Below are 15,031 nucleotides of genomic sequence, written 5' to 3'. Positions count from 1 at the left end.
GGCAGCATTCCTCTCAGTCACCTTGCAAGGTCTCATTATCCTTCTTGGGACAAAGCAGTGTGTTGTCAGAGATGAAAACAGCAGCAGAGCAGCACTGCTTACAGATCAGTCTCGGCTTCCAGTCTGTGCAGTAGTAATTGCTCACCATCTGAGCAAAGGCCCAACGCTTGAACTTGCAAGAAAATGTCGTGATGCCCAGAGAAGACAGTAAGTATTTGAAAGGAACTGTTATCTTTTGCAAAAAAATGAAGGAAGGAGGAGGGAAAATAATGTCTGAATCGCAGAGAATTAACAATAACGAAGAGGGTAGTGCTACATCACTGGAAGGCAAATGAGCCTTTACAGCAGTAATACTGAAGTAGCTAAAAATGAAGAACCTAAGATTTCAAGGGCATTTAAGCAACAATGCAGTTCATCATTAGGATGCAACATGAAAATTAGTGGCTAGTTCATACAGGTCACCTGACCCACAGCTTACTTCACAGAGCCAATCTGTAGGAGTAACTGAGTTAATATAATTAGACTGCTGTGTTTGGTGACACTGTATTATGACATCCTCCCTGCCCCAATCATTCCACCAGCACCTCTAGCCCGATTCCTTTAAGACCTTCCATGTACAGCTTATTCAACCCCTTGTACACGTTGTTCCACATGCTGATTTACACATCCTGTTAAATGATCCAAAATGCTCTAGTTTAAACTTCTGCCATATCAAAAACTTTCATAATACCTACACAGAGAAAGAAAAAACAAGCAAATGTACAAGAGTTGGACTCAATGGTCCTTACGGGTCCCCTCCAACTCCGGATGTTCTGATTCCACTTGGGGTGCAGTGGAAGGTCTAGGGGAGTCATGGAAGGATTTGTCATGCTCCTATCTCTCCCCAAGTACACACTCCTGTACACAAACCGCTGCTCGTCTGATTTCATGGGATGACATTTTCACTCCCTGACCACTTTTTTCCCCGGAGTTTTCTGCTAAATTAGTAAACTGAATCTCACCACAGGAGTACATGGCACAGCTGAACCAAGGGAGAGCAGACGGCAAGGAGCTGAGCAAGACTTCTAGACTGCCACAGAGTAACAGAAAAGGGGGGAAAAAAAAGAAAAAAGGCAAGCCACCTGTCATACCCATCACCTTCATCCCCTCCTTCTCACATCCCACACCCTCTCCGCTGTGTCCCACGCTTCGTGCTGTAACATTTTTCATCTCGCTTCAGTTCCACCAGGCCCTCAGAGAAGCACTACCTGACTCCTTACTGACAGCAAATTACATGTCGAGCTGCATGACCTAGGGGAACACGGTTACCATGTTAAAAACCAGAAATTTGTTGCCAGTCAGTGTGAAGTGACACCTGTTTTAACAGGATAACAGTTAATCTCTTAGAAAATGCTTTAGTCTTCTAGCAGGCAGTCTATATAATAATAATAATAATAATAATAATAAATGTTTTTCTGTTTCTTTTAAAATACATCTTTCTGTACTAGAGGTTCACTAGCTGCCTGGTTGGCAAGAACAGCTTTCTTTTCTTGGTTAAAGAACTGAAGAAAGTCCAAGATCCCCGATGCTATCATGCTCCATAACTTCCACTGTGGGGCCGAGTCCTCAGGGCAGGAGCCCAGTCCTGCAGGACAGGTGTGGGACAGCGAGGAGCACAGTGCACAGCTCCCTGAAGCCCCACGGCTGCCCACCCTCAAGATTCAATGGTTCTGCTAAATACAAAAGTACCAGTGTTACAGTGCACTGGAGTGTCGTCATCGCTACTGTCCGTGGCATCTCTACAGAGCAGAGCATTTGTTAAAATATGAATGCAGTGATACGTTCTTCACAGCAGCACGTGGCTATAGGTATCTCATCACTCCTTTACGCTGGCCCCTCTGTAGGTCTCTGATTTTAAGGGATTCATTTCAGAACAAAGCCAAGGAACAGGACAATAAAATGGATCCATGAGCTTTAGCACAGAGCCAACTGCACGGACATTAAGTGACTAAGTGGAGCCACCAAGCTGTAATTGGTTTTCTGACTTCTGTACGAATAAGTATTTCTCCACAAATATTCAGCATAAAAAAATTCCCTATTCTGCTGTCTTAGCAGAACTGAGATGATAATTAATTTAGGAGGCAAATTTTCAATAAAGAAACAGTGAATGCTTTTAATCCCTTACAAATAGCACAAATCCACTTGAGAAAGTACTATTTAAAAAACCCTTTGATATTTGAAATCCTCCACTGGCACAGATTGCTTTTTAAACTGCTAAATAGTCTTTGCAATTTGAAATCAGGGCTGAGGGACAGCACGGCTCCGACAGCAGCAAGACGTGGTGACAGAGCCAAGTGAACAAGAGGTGAGAACAGAAGGACACGTCGCCTATCGTGTGTCACAAAGGGATTAACATGATGTGAACATACAGCAAGCTCTAGCAATCTGTAGAGCTCAACGATTTATGGCTTGTTAAAGTAGCCTCTTTTATGACAATGAAATATTCTGCTACCAGGATATAAAGTGACTGCTTAAGATATTTCTCAAAGCCTAATGCATTGAAAGAATCACAGTTCTTTTTTGTTATCCCATAAGATAAATCATGAAATGTACTATACCTGAACTAAAGACAAAAAACAAGATAAAAAGTCAGAGGAAACTGTAGATTTTCACAGCAGAACCACATTTTCCCCACTCTACACAACCACAAGACATCTGCTCACAACAACTATGAAAACATTCATGTACCTGTGCTCAGAGTTATAGAGTGAGATTTACTGTGTAAATCACACAACAGCCTGCAACTGATGTAAAGATCTCTGCTTAGGGTAAAAAACTGAAATAAATTACTGCTATAACAACATGATAGTGCTTTAATTCATTATTTTATCCGCAGGAAGGATCACAGAACCATGAGCGAGAATTGTTCCGTATAATTTGACGCAACACGTTCCAATTTAAAATCAAAACAGCAGTTCCTTACACTTTAACCTACCCTCTTCTGAGAATCGCTAGTGTGTTTTTTTTTTTAGTAACTTAAATGGAGTCGGTCCACTCTTCACAAATCAAATGTTTAAAAAGTAGAAATTAACTTCTCTGTAACAGCAAACATAATGCAGAGGAGAAATAATTAGTCCTTTTAGTGGCTCAATTTCCTAAAGCTGTAAAGGTTCATTAAGTGTTCCTAAAGACCCTTAAATTCCTGCATTAAAAGCACAATAAAGTCATTAAGTATTGCATATTACTAGGAAGTATTTACTTAAGCATTGAATAAAATCAATGCACTTTCAAGTACTCAAATTACATCCTAGTTACACCTATAATTTACACCTTGGACCCAAATTTACATGAAAATTAGAATAATGGCTTCCAGTGGCATTAAAGTCCATTAGGAGTGAGGTTACACAGTATCCAGCTTCTACTAATAAAGGTCAACTCTTAGGTATAACTTTACTTGAAAATACACTGAAAGCAGTCTTGCTGTGGAATAGTGACTATGTACATCCTTAGCCTTTGCAAATTATAGCATTCCTAAATCCTAAAAAATTAAAAATTAAAAAAAAAAATTGTTTTAGGTCCACAGAGCAGAACAATGGCTTGCTCAGTTCTGAGCATCAACATTTTAGTAGCAAAGTTTACATTTGAAAACCTGTTGTGCACACATACATATATACAACTCCTGGTTTACACTGCAGCAACCCCAATGTATGCAATCCAATCCAACCGTAAAAAATTACCTGACAAGAAATTACCTCCATCAAGGTCATTAACTATAACTAGAATCAAGCAGCTTGCTTCCTACTTAACAACTTACTGGTGGAGAAAGAAAAAGCATCTACATTAACACTGTCATGAATGCTGACTCACTTCTTTTTTACGTCTTAATCAATGTATGCTCCTTCCAAGGTATAACGTGGAAGCAACCGATGCTTGTTAGCTTTCAGCAGAGGTGGAAATGTATTCTGTATTTCTTCATAACTGCCAGGATCAGAAATTCATGCTCAGTGTCAGAAGAATCATAGAAAAGCACAGCAAAAAATAATAATAATAAAAAGCATAGCATGGGAGAGGTCTGAAAGGACAAAGATTAATAATGCATTTTTTGTCTAATGGTTCTCCCCAGAAAGAGCTGGGAAAATGCCTCGCAATAAGCAGATCAGGACTGAAGGATTTCTGGGCTCCTGAATCTCCAAGTATTAAACATTGATTTTTGTGTTACTCTGGCTTGGAACCATTCCACCTCACCAGGCAATAAAAAGAACTTATTCCAGGGGAAAAAAAAAGTCCCAGGTTATCTCCGGGTTATCTTCCTTCACTCGATAACAGAAATAGAACAAAACTCACAGACCTGGACAACTCATGTAAGTCATGAGGTGTGCTGGGCCTTCCTCTAAAAAGGATAAAAGGATGCATTCATTCCCAAAGAAAGAAATGCATTCATTCCCAAAGAACCATGGCAAAGGATGTAACACATTTAAAACTTACTAGAGCGTGCCCACAAAATGCAGCCTAACATTTAGCAGTCAGTTACTAGCAAGCACCTTCAGAGTTGTCACCTCTGATGCTTGTTACCTCCTGATCCTCTGGAAGCTTACACCAAGGGGGCTAATAATATGGTGCCTGAACACAGAAAAATGAAGGTATGTGACAAATTCTGTTTAGAGAGAAAAAAGAAAGCAGGAATAAGCCTTCTGGTTTCAGACTGGTGCACAAGAACAATGTGATAGCATCAGGAGCAGCCTCTAAAGAGCCTTTTCTCTTTGACAAACCATACCGTAATTATGTGCAACTTACTCATCTCTGACGGGAAGTGATGCTTGCTCTGTTTGGGAACATCTCTAGTCATTGCCAAGGAAGCCTCAGATAATCGTGCTGCAGCAGCCCTGTGCTGCAGCACACCATGTTGAAAACTCTACAGCCACTGGCTACTTGTAAGGAAGTTTTACTTTCTTTATATGAAACAATACAGTGTGTGCTAATACAAAGAGAATTTGGAGCCACGTTCAAAACAAGAAATCATAGGAACATCAAAAAGCCTAACAGGTTGTCAGCAATCACGTCAAATTTTGTAGCGTATCAGTTCAATTGTGAACAGAATTGGAACAAACAATACAAAAAACTGCTGATAGTGGCGGAAATATAGCAAAGCTAAAAATACACGAGGTTCTGCTGTGTCTGAAAGCCTGTAGTTATTCCTTCTAATAAAATCAGTGTGATTTTGATCAACCTAAAAAAGAGGAATAAAATGAAATACAGCTATTTGTGTACTAGAAGTAGTCCAAGTCAAAAGCAGCCAGTCTCAAAATCTTTATTGTTCAGAAATTTTTTTAATGCATTCCTGATGCTGCCTTTACTTCCATTGTCTTCTAAGAAAGCATTTCATAATTATAACTTTTAAAAACAGAATTTCATTTTCAAAGGGCACTTCCAATTGCTGAAAAAATAGTTGGTATTAATGTCAAATATTTTGCAATTTTAAATATTAGCAGCTCCCAGAAGAACCAGGAAGCCATATATAAATGACATATCTTGTCGTGGCATTATCCTGCATAAAATGGAAGTTGTAAATGAACTTGGGTGAATCTGAACTTTCTTAGCACATGTGGATACAGCAGAAAATATAAAATGGACAATAACGGACTTACCATTTGTATTTCCTCAGGTGACAGTTCGTCTTCACCTTTTCCATCCCCCCATAATCCAAGGTTAGACTGAGCATCAGGCATATTCCTGTCTGTACAAGAACCACCAAAAGCTTGAGACAATGCAGGGCACTGAACAGTGAAGTAAACAGCATTTCTCATGATTTCAGAACTCCAATGAAATCGTTACATCTCATTTCCTACTAACCAAGATTCACCATATAGTTACAGCACAAGATTATACACCAATAACCTTTAACTCCTGAACTGGGACAGAGGTGTACACATATGTTTAATTTTGTGAACTATGAGAAATTGCACTAAAATATTGACAGCAAAACATGTAAAACAACTCACAACACACTAAGACTTGTTAGGGCAGAAAATACAATCACATTAGAATTGTAACAAGAACACACAATTTTCAAAATGACAGCCTGTACACAAGGCTATTATCTTCCAGTGAGATTTGACAGAACCACCAGCTCCTCATTCCTCAGAAAGAGCAGACTCTCAAAGACATTTTGAGCAAAGTTTGTAGGACAAATTTGGCTTCCTCACTCTGTTCAAACTGCATAATACAGCGCAAATCCTACAGCACTCAGTGCAAGGGGTCCTCCTGAACGTAACGGGAGCCAGATCTGAGCCCACAAACTAACCCTTCCACATCGTAGCTGCTCCATTGATTTCAGCAGCACTTTCCCTTTGATTAAAGCTAACCATCTGCATAAATCTTAGCAGGAGTTGGGCATAAAACATCTTGAATGGCTATTTCTAGGATATTTCCCTCTAGAAGATTTATTTTTAGGCTTAATTATATACTTCTAATTATAGACTAAGAAGTTAGAATAGGAAAGAAAAGAAACTGTACAGCAGGAACCTACTGTTTCTGAAGCTGTTCTAGCATCAGTGCTTAAAATCCTAATGATAACACTGCAAACTTGAGAAGGCCTCCTTCCCCACTGGCTGTGGCATTTTTACAAAACCCAAAATAGAGAGAGATTTGTACCAACCCTGAACAGATTCAAAGCTGAACTGCTTTGACTTATCACATGCAGATTGCAAATTAAAATACGCTAAGGTTTAGTTTTTACTTTTTCATAGATTTCAGGCTTCCTGAAAGACTTCAGACTTTATCCCAGTTGTTCATGTGTTGTTTTTGTTTTTAAGGCATTTATAAGTATTTTTATTTGCTTTACTATAATTTTCTAAACCTACATTATTTTCAATCGCATAAGCAGCACTGATGCATCATCATTAAGACCTTCTCTTGGGAAGCCCCTGAATGGGGTAGTCCTATTTAAGAACAAATATATTAAAAGTATTGTAAGAAGAAATTTTCCCCTTTTATTTTTCATTATAATATTTGTGAAAACTCTCGAAAAATAAATAAGAGTATTGTTGTGTGCGTCTCCTTTACAAATGTATATTTTCATTCCCACCAACCAACCAAAGATGACAATGACAAACCAAACAGTGACAATGTTATAAATGAGGGATATGGGTAAGGCATACAGTCTTTAAAATGAATAATTAAATAAATAAAATCTGCTCTTTCTTACAAGTAATAAGGAAGAAAAACAAGAGCATTTCTAAATATTATTTAGAAATAATTCAACTCAACATTTTCCACTGGATATCATTAGTATTTCCAATCTGTTTCACAGAGACACAAAATTATTTGTTTGGACAATCAATACATTTACATTATATCGAAATTAGAATGACATATTTACTGGATTCAAAGAAAAGAAGATAATTAGTTTATGGAGCTAAGAAATAAGATGTATTCCTATTTTATCCCAGAGGAACCAATTACTTTCAGACACTGTCAGCTTTGTTAAAAAACAGCACCTGTATCCAATGTGATTGCTAATAAGCACATATCCAAGCAAGAGGTAAGTGAGAAACATGCATTTCCCCAGAGTTACTCCTGTCACCATGGTACATTTCTGGCCACTACGAAAGTTATTCTGCAGCTTTTGTGGAGCTGGCATCTGTACTTTTCTACAATTCATCCAGCAAAAGCCAGACAAAGAAAAAAAAATGCTACCTACGTTTCAATTGCAGAAATAGATGTAATTAATGAATGATGGAAATACAAAGTAAAGATCAAATAATCTCAACCTTCATACTGACAGGAGGCAGCTGCTAAGCTAGTGGACCGGTTCAAAAGCTACTCATTATTTACATGTATTTCCATAAACTAAATGTCAGATTTGTAATATGCAAATAAGTACAGTCAGCATATTAAAGTAATCTCTAGAGAGACTATTTTCCTACCATGAAGCATGTCCAGTATAATGCCAATGTAAACAGGTGCTTTGTCTCAAAAGTAATCACATTTTGCTTTGGTATCTGCCAAAACACCAGACAAAACCAAGGTTGTGCTTCAGCACCCCACATAGGACATTCAGCTGTCTGCAATAATATTCAAGGTAAGGACAGCACCAAAACCTCTCTCAGAAGACTGTTACAGCTGCGATATTTAAGCAAGGAACCCAGACACTCTGATGACCTTTCATATTTCATAGATATAAATGGTTACCATGTTCTAAAACATCAACGTCCTGAGGATTAAAGAGTTTATTTCTCCACACAGTCATTTCTCCAATTTCTTAAAAATTTGAAGTTACTTGTAAAACAAACAAAAAAACAACCACAAAGGCTCTACGATTTAAACTGAGCTTTTGTTTACTAGTCATTTCATTCATGTTATTATGCTTCAACAACCACCTACCAGCGAAGTCACAAGGCTGATTTCTATAAACAGCAGCAACCAACTGAGCAACCAAATGAGGAACCTCATATTCTGTGCATCTAAACTACTTCAGACGGGTTTATTTTGATATACAACTTTCCTAGTGTTCTCAAAGACTAGTCAGCATCCTCTTGTAAGAACTGCATCACAAACCCCTATGTCTAGCTACTTTCCCGTACAAAATTAAAGCATGAACTAATAAGAGTGAAAATGGGAGTAATCAAAATTAATGTGCGGTAAACTAAGCTTCATTTCTGTTCATTGCAGTGGTTTGCTGCATCCAGGGAGAACAAAGAATGGTGTTTCCCGTGGCATGGCACAGTTTTCTGAGCTAAAAATTGTGATGCCACTTTATGTGGTGGGAGTGTACACTTTCAGAGATTGTGGAGACAAGAGCAAAGAGCTATGAAGATGCTACAAGGCTGCTGCTTTTCTGCTGGCACTGGCTCACAGCTGTGAAATACTGATAACGTGTTAAGGTGAAACTCATCTGTGTACCTCTGTGCTGCATCACTTAAGACATAAATATAAAAATGTAGTAAGCACTAGAAATGACACATAATCAAAACCTTTACTTCTTACAGTAAATTCAGTCTTCAGAAAAAAAAAATCGTATCAATAGGGCTGAAGAAGTACAAACTGGCTGGAAGATAAGCAATACCGTGTCAGAAAATGAAATGGTTTGCACTTTGCAAGGTAATTCAATATCAGAGTCTTCGTTCAGAAATGGAGTACCCACTTCACGTGAATCCAACCTTTGTACAACCCTCAAGTCACTACCCAGAGAAACTTCACTCTTTAAATAAATAAATAAAAAGCAATAACAGATTTGCAGAATAATGTAATGTTACATTTTGCCACAGTTTCTGCTTCCCTCCATGAATAATTTTAACACTGTAATCACACTGTGCCTCAGACTTCTCTAGACAGTACAAGCGGGAGAAATCACACCACAGAAAGCAATTCTGAAATCAGAGAAACAAGATTCCTCTTTAGGTATGAAATCTGACATTATTGCACAATGGTGGTACTTAGACACTCTGCAATGAAGGTCTGTAAGTGTACACACCCCATAACAGACCAAGGGACCATTCTGAGAAAAGGCTGAAAGAAGGGGCTTACATCTGCAGCCTCAGAAGCTGGTCACTAAGGAATTTGCAAGTTCTGTCAAGAACAGCACCAGCTGAAATGACCATGGGGTCAGAGTTGCTGCTTTAGACTTCTGGCTATTTCCTGTCAACTGAAATAGAAGGTGCAGTCCTTCCAGCAAGAAAATTCAAGGCTGTGGAGAACATCCCCAAACCTATTGTGTCTTTCCAGCCACTAAAATCCCCCCTGTGCACATATTCTGCCTTTGTGTTGATACTGTAGAGGTGTCCAACTGAAGGTCTCTGTGCTTAAAAACCAGAAAACACTCCTAGAAACTACTAGAAAGCCATCAAGCTACTTTCCTATTCCTTACCATCAGTGAAAAGGATGTGGAAAGATCAGGCAGGTCTCAGAAGACATGTAACTAGACGGATAGTGGAAAATTAATAAATTAAAAGGAGAGAGTTCACACAAAGTTTATTGAAGGGATGAAGAAATCCAGCAAGACATAAGACCTTTTAAGCTGGTTGAAAGAAACATGTCACGAAGCTGAAGATTTTGCTTCCCCAGTCCCACAACGTGCATCACACAAGCCTGATCAACTCAGGGAAAAAGAGAATAGAAAAAGTACATGTTCCAGGAAGAGGCCTTCTTGGAATAGGCCCTCGTAATGTCAAAGAAGTACTGTTGAATAGAAAGGGCTTGCTACAAAACAGAAATATAATTATGTTTTATTCTTACCTTTGCTTTCCTCAGAAGAAAGTTTTTCTTCAGAATCATCTAAAGGATTCTGTGAATTTTTTTCAGGAGAAAGAGGTGATTTGGAAATGTTGCTCTGCTCAGGTTCAAGTCTGGACCTAGAAGCATAAGATCCTATAATTTAACTGATATGATGGAACTGAATTTCTCTAAAACAAGAACAACCACAGATTACTCGCATTCATTGCACTTTAACCTGGTCTTGAAAACTTCACAATAGAGAGTTCCCAGTCTAGATACAAAATGTACTTAGCTACCTTTACTGAAATACTATTAGAAAAGCAAAGAAAGCACGAACAGTATTCCTGTATAATCTATATTCCATTATACATTACATGTTCAAAGTTGAGAAGAATTTTGAAGTGTAAAAACCAGACATTTTATTAAAGTTTCTTTCAAAAAATCTGGAGTATTGGAATATATAACATTTTGGTCATACTGAAATTTTTCAGTAGCAACAGCCAACTCACCTATTTAATTTTTTCAAGTAATATTTGCATGTTTATATTGTCAACTATCATAAGGGGAGAATAAGAAGATACAACAGAATCAACTTTTTTTCCTGAAACAAGTTTTTTTTAATTATTATTATTATTATTTAATTATCTATAAAGAATACTTTAACCTGTACGAGAGTGATCCTTACCGTGTCTGCCAAGAGACAGAACAGCCCATTTAGAAGCAAAGAAAAGAAAAACTGTATGTAATGGTCAGATACATATTCCCTGCTATGCGATTTCAATACAAAACCAATATAAAAAATGAGAAGCACGTTCAGTGGTTATTTCGGTACCTCAGTACTTGTCAAGTATTTTTCACTACGGCACCGAAAAAGTTTAAAATTAGTGGCTAAATATTTTTTCCAGTAAACTTTGTGGTTCACTGCTGTCAACAATGAATTCTGTAACCACTACACAATAGATAGTTAAATGCTTAGCAATTATGCTGATAGAGAAGCTAAAAAAAATAAAAAATAAAAAATAAAAAATAAAAAATAAAAAATAATGGGCTGAATCACCTGCTGTGCCACCTTCATCACTTCCTCCCCTCTCATATATAATCAACAGTTAATCTCATTATGATCTGCAATCTTCCCCCGCTGCTTAACAGAAGGTGTTGCATTTTGTGTGCTTTTCCTTCTTTGTATTGTGTCTAAATTCTAGCCAATAATTAGAAAATTCTGAGAAAAACAGAATATAATGCATTAGTCATCACTGACAGACTATGTTATTTAAACAAGAAAAAATAATAACAGGGAACATTTATTAGTTCTAAAAACTCTGCTACTGGGCTTTGTGTACATTTACACAAAAGAACTTTTCATTCTCCCCTCCTCCGAGTTCCAAATTTGCCTAATAACAAGGGAAAAAAAAAAAAAACCCAACAGACTTATCTGGATGGCCATGCCATTCAAATAATACTTCTGATACTAATAAAACACCAATCATACAATAATAAAAGTCAACTTGATTTGAATAACTGCATACATAATTCACAAGAAATTCTAATGGAAAATTAGTTTAATATTGGAAATGTAATATAAATACGAATACCTATAAACATAAAAACTGAAAATCCCAACCAAGTACCTTTACAGAAACATTTCATTCTATGGAATTAGTCCTATGTAATCGGCAGAATTTTTAAATCAAAAAATATGAATTAGTATATAAACACAACTTATATACAAAAATTATAACACGATTTTTGGAAGAACTTAGGATGTTTACCCATGTAAAAGTAAACATAATGACGTGTATTTTTACTGCAAACCTCTCGGAATTATCTAAGAAGTACATATTTTATGCTAAATTGCAGGAAAAAAGATCTGCACTAGGATTAATTTACTTTTAAATAAATGCATTCCTTTATTATTTGTTGTCCCTACTTACCACGGTATGCTAATGTATGAAAGTTTTCAATTAAAAATGAACAAAATGCCTGGAATTTGCTACTTAAAGAATGCCTAGTTCGTTTAAGGGACGGAGCGTATTCCTATTATCACAAAGTGCTGAAATCTACTGAAATCCTAGGGGAAATTACAAATCAACTAGTTGAAGGAGCATGAAAAAAGACAGTTTTTCTTCAAATCATCATAAAGATTGGTTTATGCCCTGTGATTTATTTAAATTGAATTTTAATTTTAATGATAATTTAGCCATTACCTCACATCTGCAATGCATACAGGCTCCAACTGATCAATGTCTGCTTTTTACTTCTTACGTCCATACAGAAGAGGCCAAGAAGTACTCCTCCCGTGTTTCACAAAAGGACTGCATCTTCTGGGTTATTTTTTAGGGCCTTATTGCTCAATTAAATAAGTGATATTCTAATTTCTGGAATAGCTTTTTTTTTTCATTGTTTCACGCTTAGTATAAAGCAGATTGACTTGCCTCATCTGTTCAGTCATCTGAGAAATCATGAACCTTGCATTTGACATGGAAACAACGATAAGAGTATATCAAGCTAAATAGCTGGTATTTGTTAGCCAACTGTATCATGGCAGGAACCATGCTAACTTTCTTTGAAGTTCCTTACTATGAACAGTATCAATAAGGTTATGTATTTTTGCCTGCTAAAAATATCACGCAGTATGTTTTTGTACGATTTTTTCACAAAGTTACAGGCCCTCAGTATTTTTGTAACTCCTATCTTACTTTTCTCACGTGACTTTCTAATAAATTTCACATCTGTTCTGGGGTACTTTGTTTACTTGTCGTTGGCTTATACTTCTATTTTTGTCTCAGGAGGATATATTTAAGTGAATCCAATCGTGTTTAATCATGCTGAATCACTCTGAACAACATATACTTATGGACTTCTGAAAACATCTCTTTAGTTTCAATGTAATAGATGATCAAGCTAAACACCAAACTGATAAAGCAGCATCAAGTCTCAGAAAGGTACTATACCTATTGATGTGTATATTCTAAAATTTGTTATTTTTATATTAAAATATGCATCATGGAACCTAAGGCTAGAATTCAAATAATGCGGATTTAGAAGACATGGAAAGCTTTTGATGTATTAAATAAATTGCAAACTTGTTAACTTGTGCATTTTAACTCATTCTTATATCTCAAGTATGCAGAAAAAAACTCCCCAGAAGGTATGGGGTTTGATACTTGGCAGGAAGGGGGGTGGGGGTTTAAGCCACAAAGTGAATCATCTTTAACTTCTCCCATTGATTTTCACCTCTAGGTTAGCAGCTTGAATGTATGCCATGACGATAGGAAGCAGAAGCTCCTTTGGTTCAATTCAGAAGTTACATACAAGATTTTGATTTTAAGCAGTTTTCTACTTGCTGTCAAACCCCACCATATCAAGCAGTATAACATAATCACTTGCTTTAGCAGAAAGGTAGTGGTCTAAAGAAGGAGGGAAAAAAAAAAGAGAGAATGGGAGAGAGAAGTAGAGAAGAGAACATCTCTTGTACCTAACCAGATGGTATCCTAAATAGCATCTTGAGACATATTATCAATGTGCAAAATTTAATTCTAAATTATTTTATGTAGAATATTACTTAATGGGACACGCAAAAATATTTTGTTGTACTTGTAGAAGTGCATTAGGTTTATTAACCCCCTTTTTACTAATTTGGTGCTTTCATCATTGACATATATGAATTGTACACAACATTGTATTGGCGTTTTGCCATTTTCAGAATTAACTTTACATGCCAGAAGTATAAAATGCACCTGCTGATAGTGGAAGTTCCTCATCCAGCTACAGATTTCAATCTAAACCAATCTCCTTCGAATCTAAACATGAATAATGATTTTGTTGAATAACCTACGAACGAAATGCAGAGTTAAACTATTTTTTTTTTTTGACAACGAGAGCTCACTACTCACAGTCTCTTCTTATCTATCACTCGTTTAACTCGGATGGCTCTTTGTTCAGAATACAGCTTACACACTCCTGTTCAAGATATCAGTAAATAAAACTTCAGGTTAGAAGAGCACGATATCTTTCTTGGAAAATACAGTTAAACATTCATTTTTAACCACTCAGTATTGTAGAAAAAATACTACATACTTTTTAAGTAATCTTCAATGAAGTCTAAGACTGCTGTTCTGTGCTCCTTCACCTGAGCAGACTGGACATCCTTGTGTGCTGAAATGCAAAAGAAAGATACAAGATCTTTTAACACTTTATTGAATTACACAAAAGTTTGCATGTTCAGTTCATAAACAAGTTATATCCAAGAGCCTATCAACATTTTATCTACGTTACATACAACTATTGTGAACATTGCTATATTTAAATATACATTCTGTAAACCAGCATATTATTACAAGAAAACAAAACTTCAAACCAACTTGCGTCACGTAATGTTTGTCATTCTTTATGTATGCCACTGAGTCATATTACATCAATTACATTTCTAAACAAGAATAGATGTCATCAAACTAAGCATTGCAAAACAGGTCTAGAGGTTTAACTTGCTTAACATGTTGAACTTCTAACGTTTTAAATTTCCCAGAGCACATGCTACATGGAAATCTTGGGGATCTATTGTGTCAAGCATCTTTTTAGTTCACATATTTCTTGTTTTTATACTATGAAGTTCCCATCCATGAATCACTTTTTGTGATTCTGAATAATGCTCCAAGTATGTTTAAAAGGCATTCCAAAGCAGATGAAAATCTTTGGTATACTGGTAAAACACATACATAGAGCAAGCCAACTTAAAAATGACAAAACAGAAATTCTCTCTTCAACTTACATGAAATAAGTTCTGTAAAAGTATAATTTCATACACTATTTGTCAAAATTACGTTACTTTACCAGGACTCTG

General features: G+C 36.6%; 1 protein-coding gene across 2 annotated transcripts in view; it reads right to left on the bottom strand.

Moving 5' to 3' along the window:
• STX18 (syntaxin 18) overlaps positions 1–15,031 on the bottom strand; it is a 66,350-nt gene that overhangs the window by 6,274 nt on the left and 45,045 nt on the right. For both annotated transcript variants that reach the window (XM_048048360.2, XM_048048365.2), the window contains exons 4-7: positions 14,269–14,346; positions 14,085–14,151; positions 10,213–10,328; positions 5,625–5,713 (exon numbers count right to left, since the gene is read on the bottom strand). In XM_048048360.2, the coding sequence (XP_047904317.1) occupies positions 5,625–5,713; positions 10,213–10,328; positions 14,085–14,151; positions 14,269–14,346 (350 nt within the window). The remainder of the gene's footprint in view (positions 1–5,624; positions 5,714–10,212; positions 10,329–14,084; positions 14,152–14,268; positions 14,347–15,031) is intronic.

The sequence above is a fragment of the Anser cygnoides genome, chromosome 4 (assembly GCF_040182565.1).
Source record: "Anser cygnoides isolate HZ-2024a breed goose chromosome 4, Taihu_goose_T2T_genome, whole genome shotgun sequence".
NCBI classification, from domain to species: domain Eukaryota; kingdom Metazoa; phylum Chordata; class Aves; order Anseriformes; family Anatidae; genus Anser; species Anser cygnoides.
This window is presented reverse-complemented; position numbering and strand designations above follow the sequence as displayed.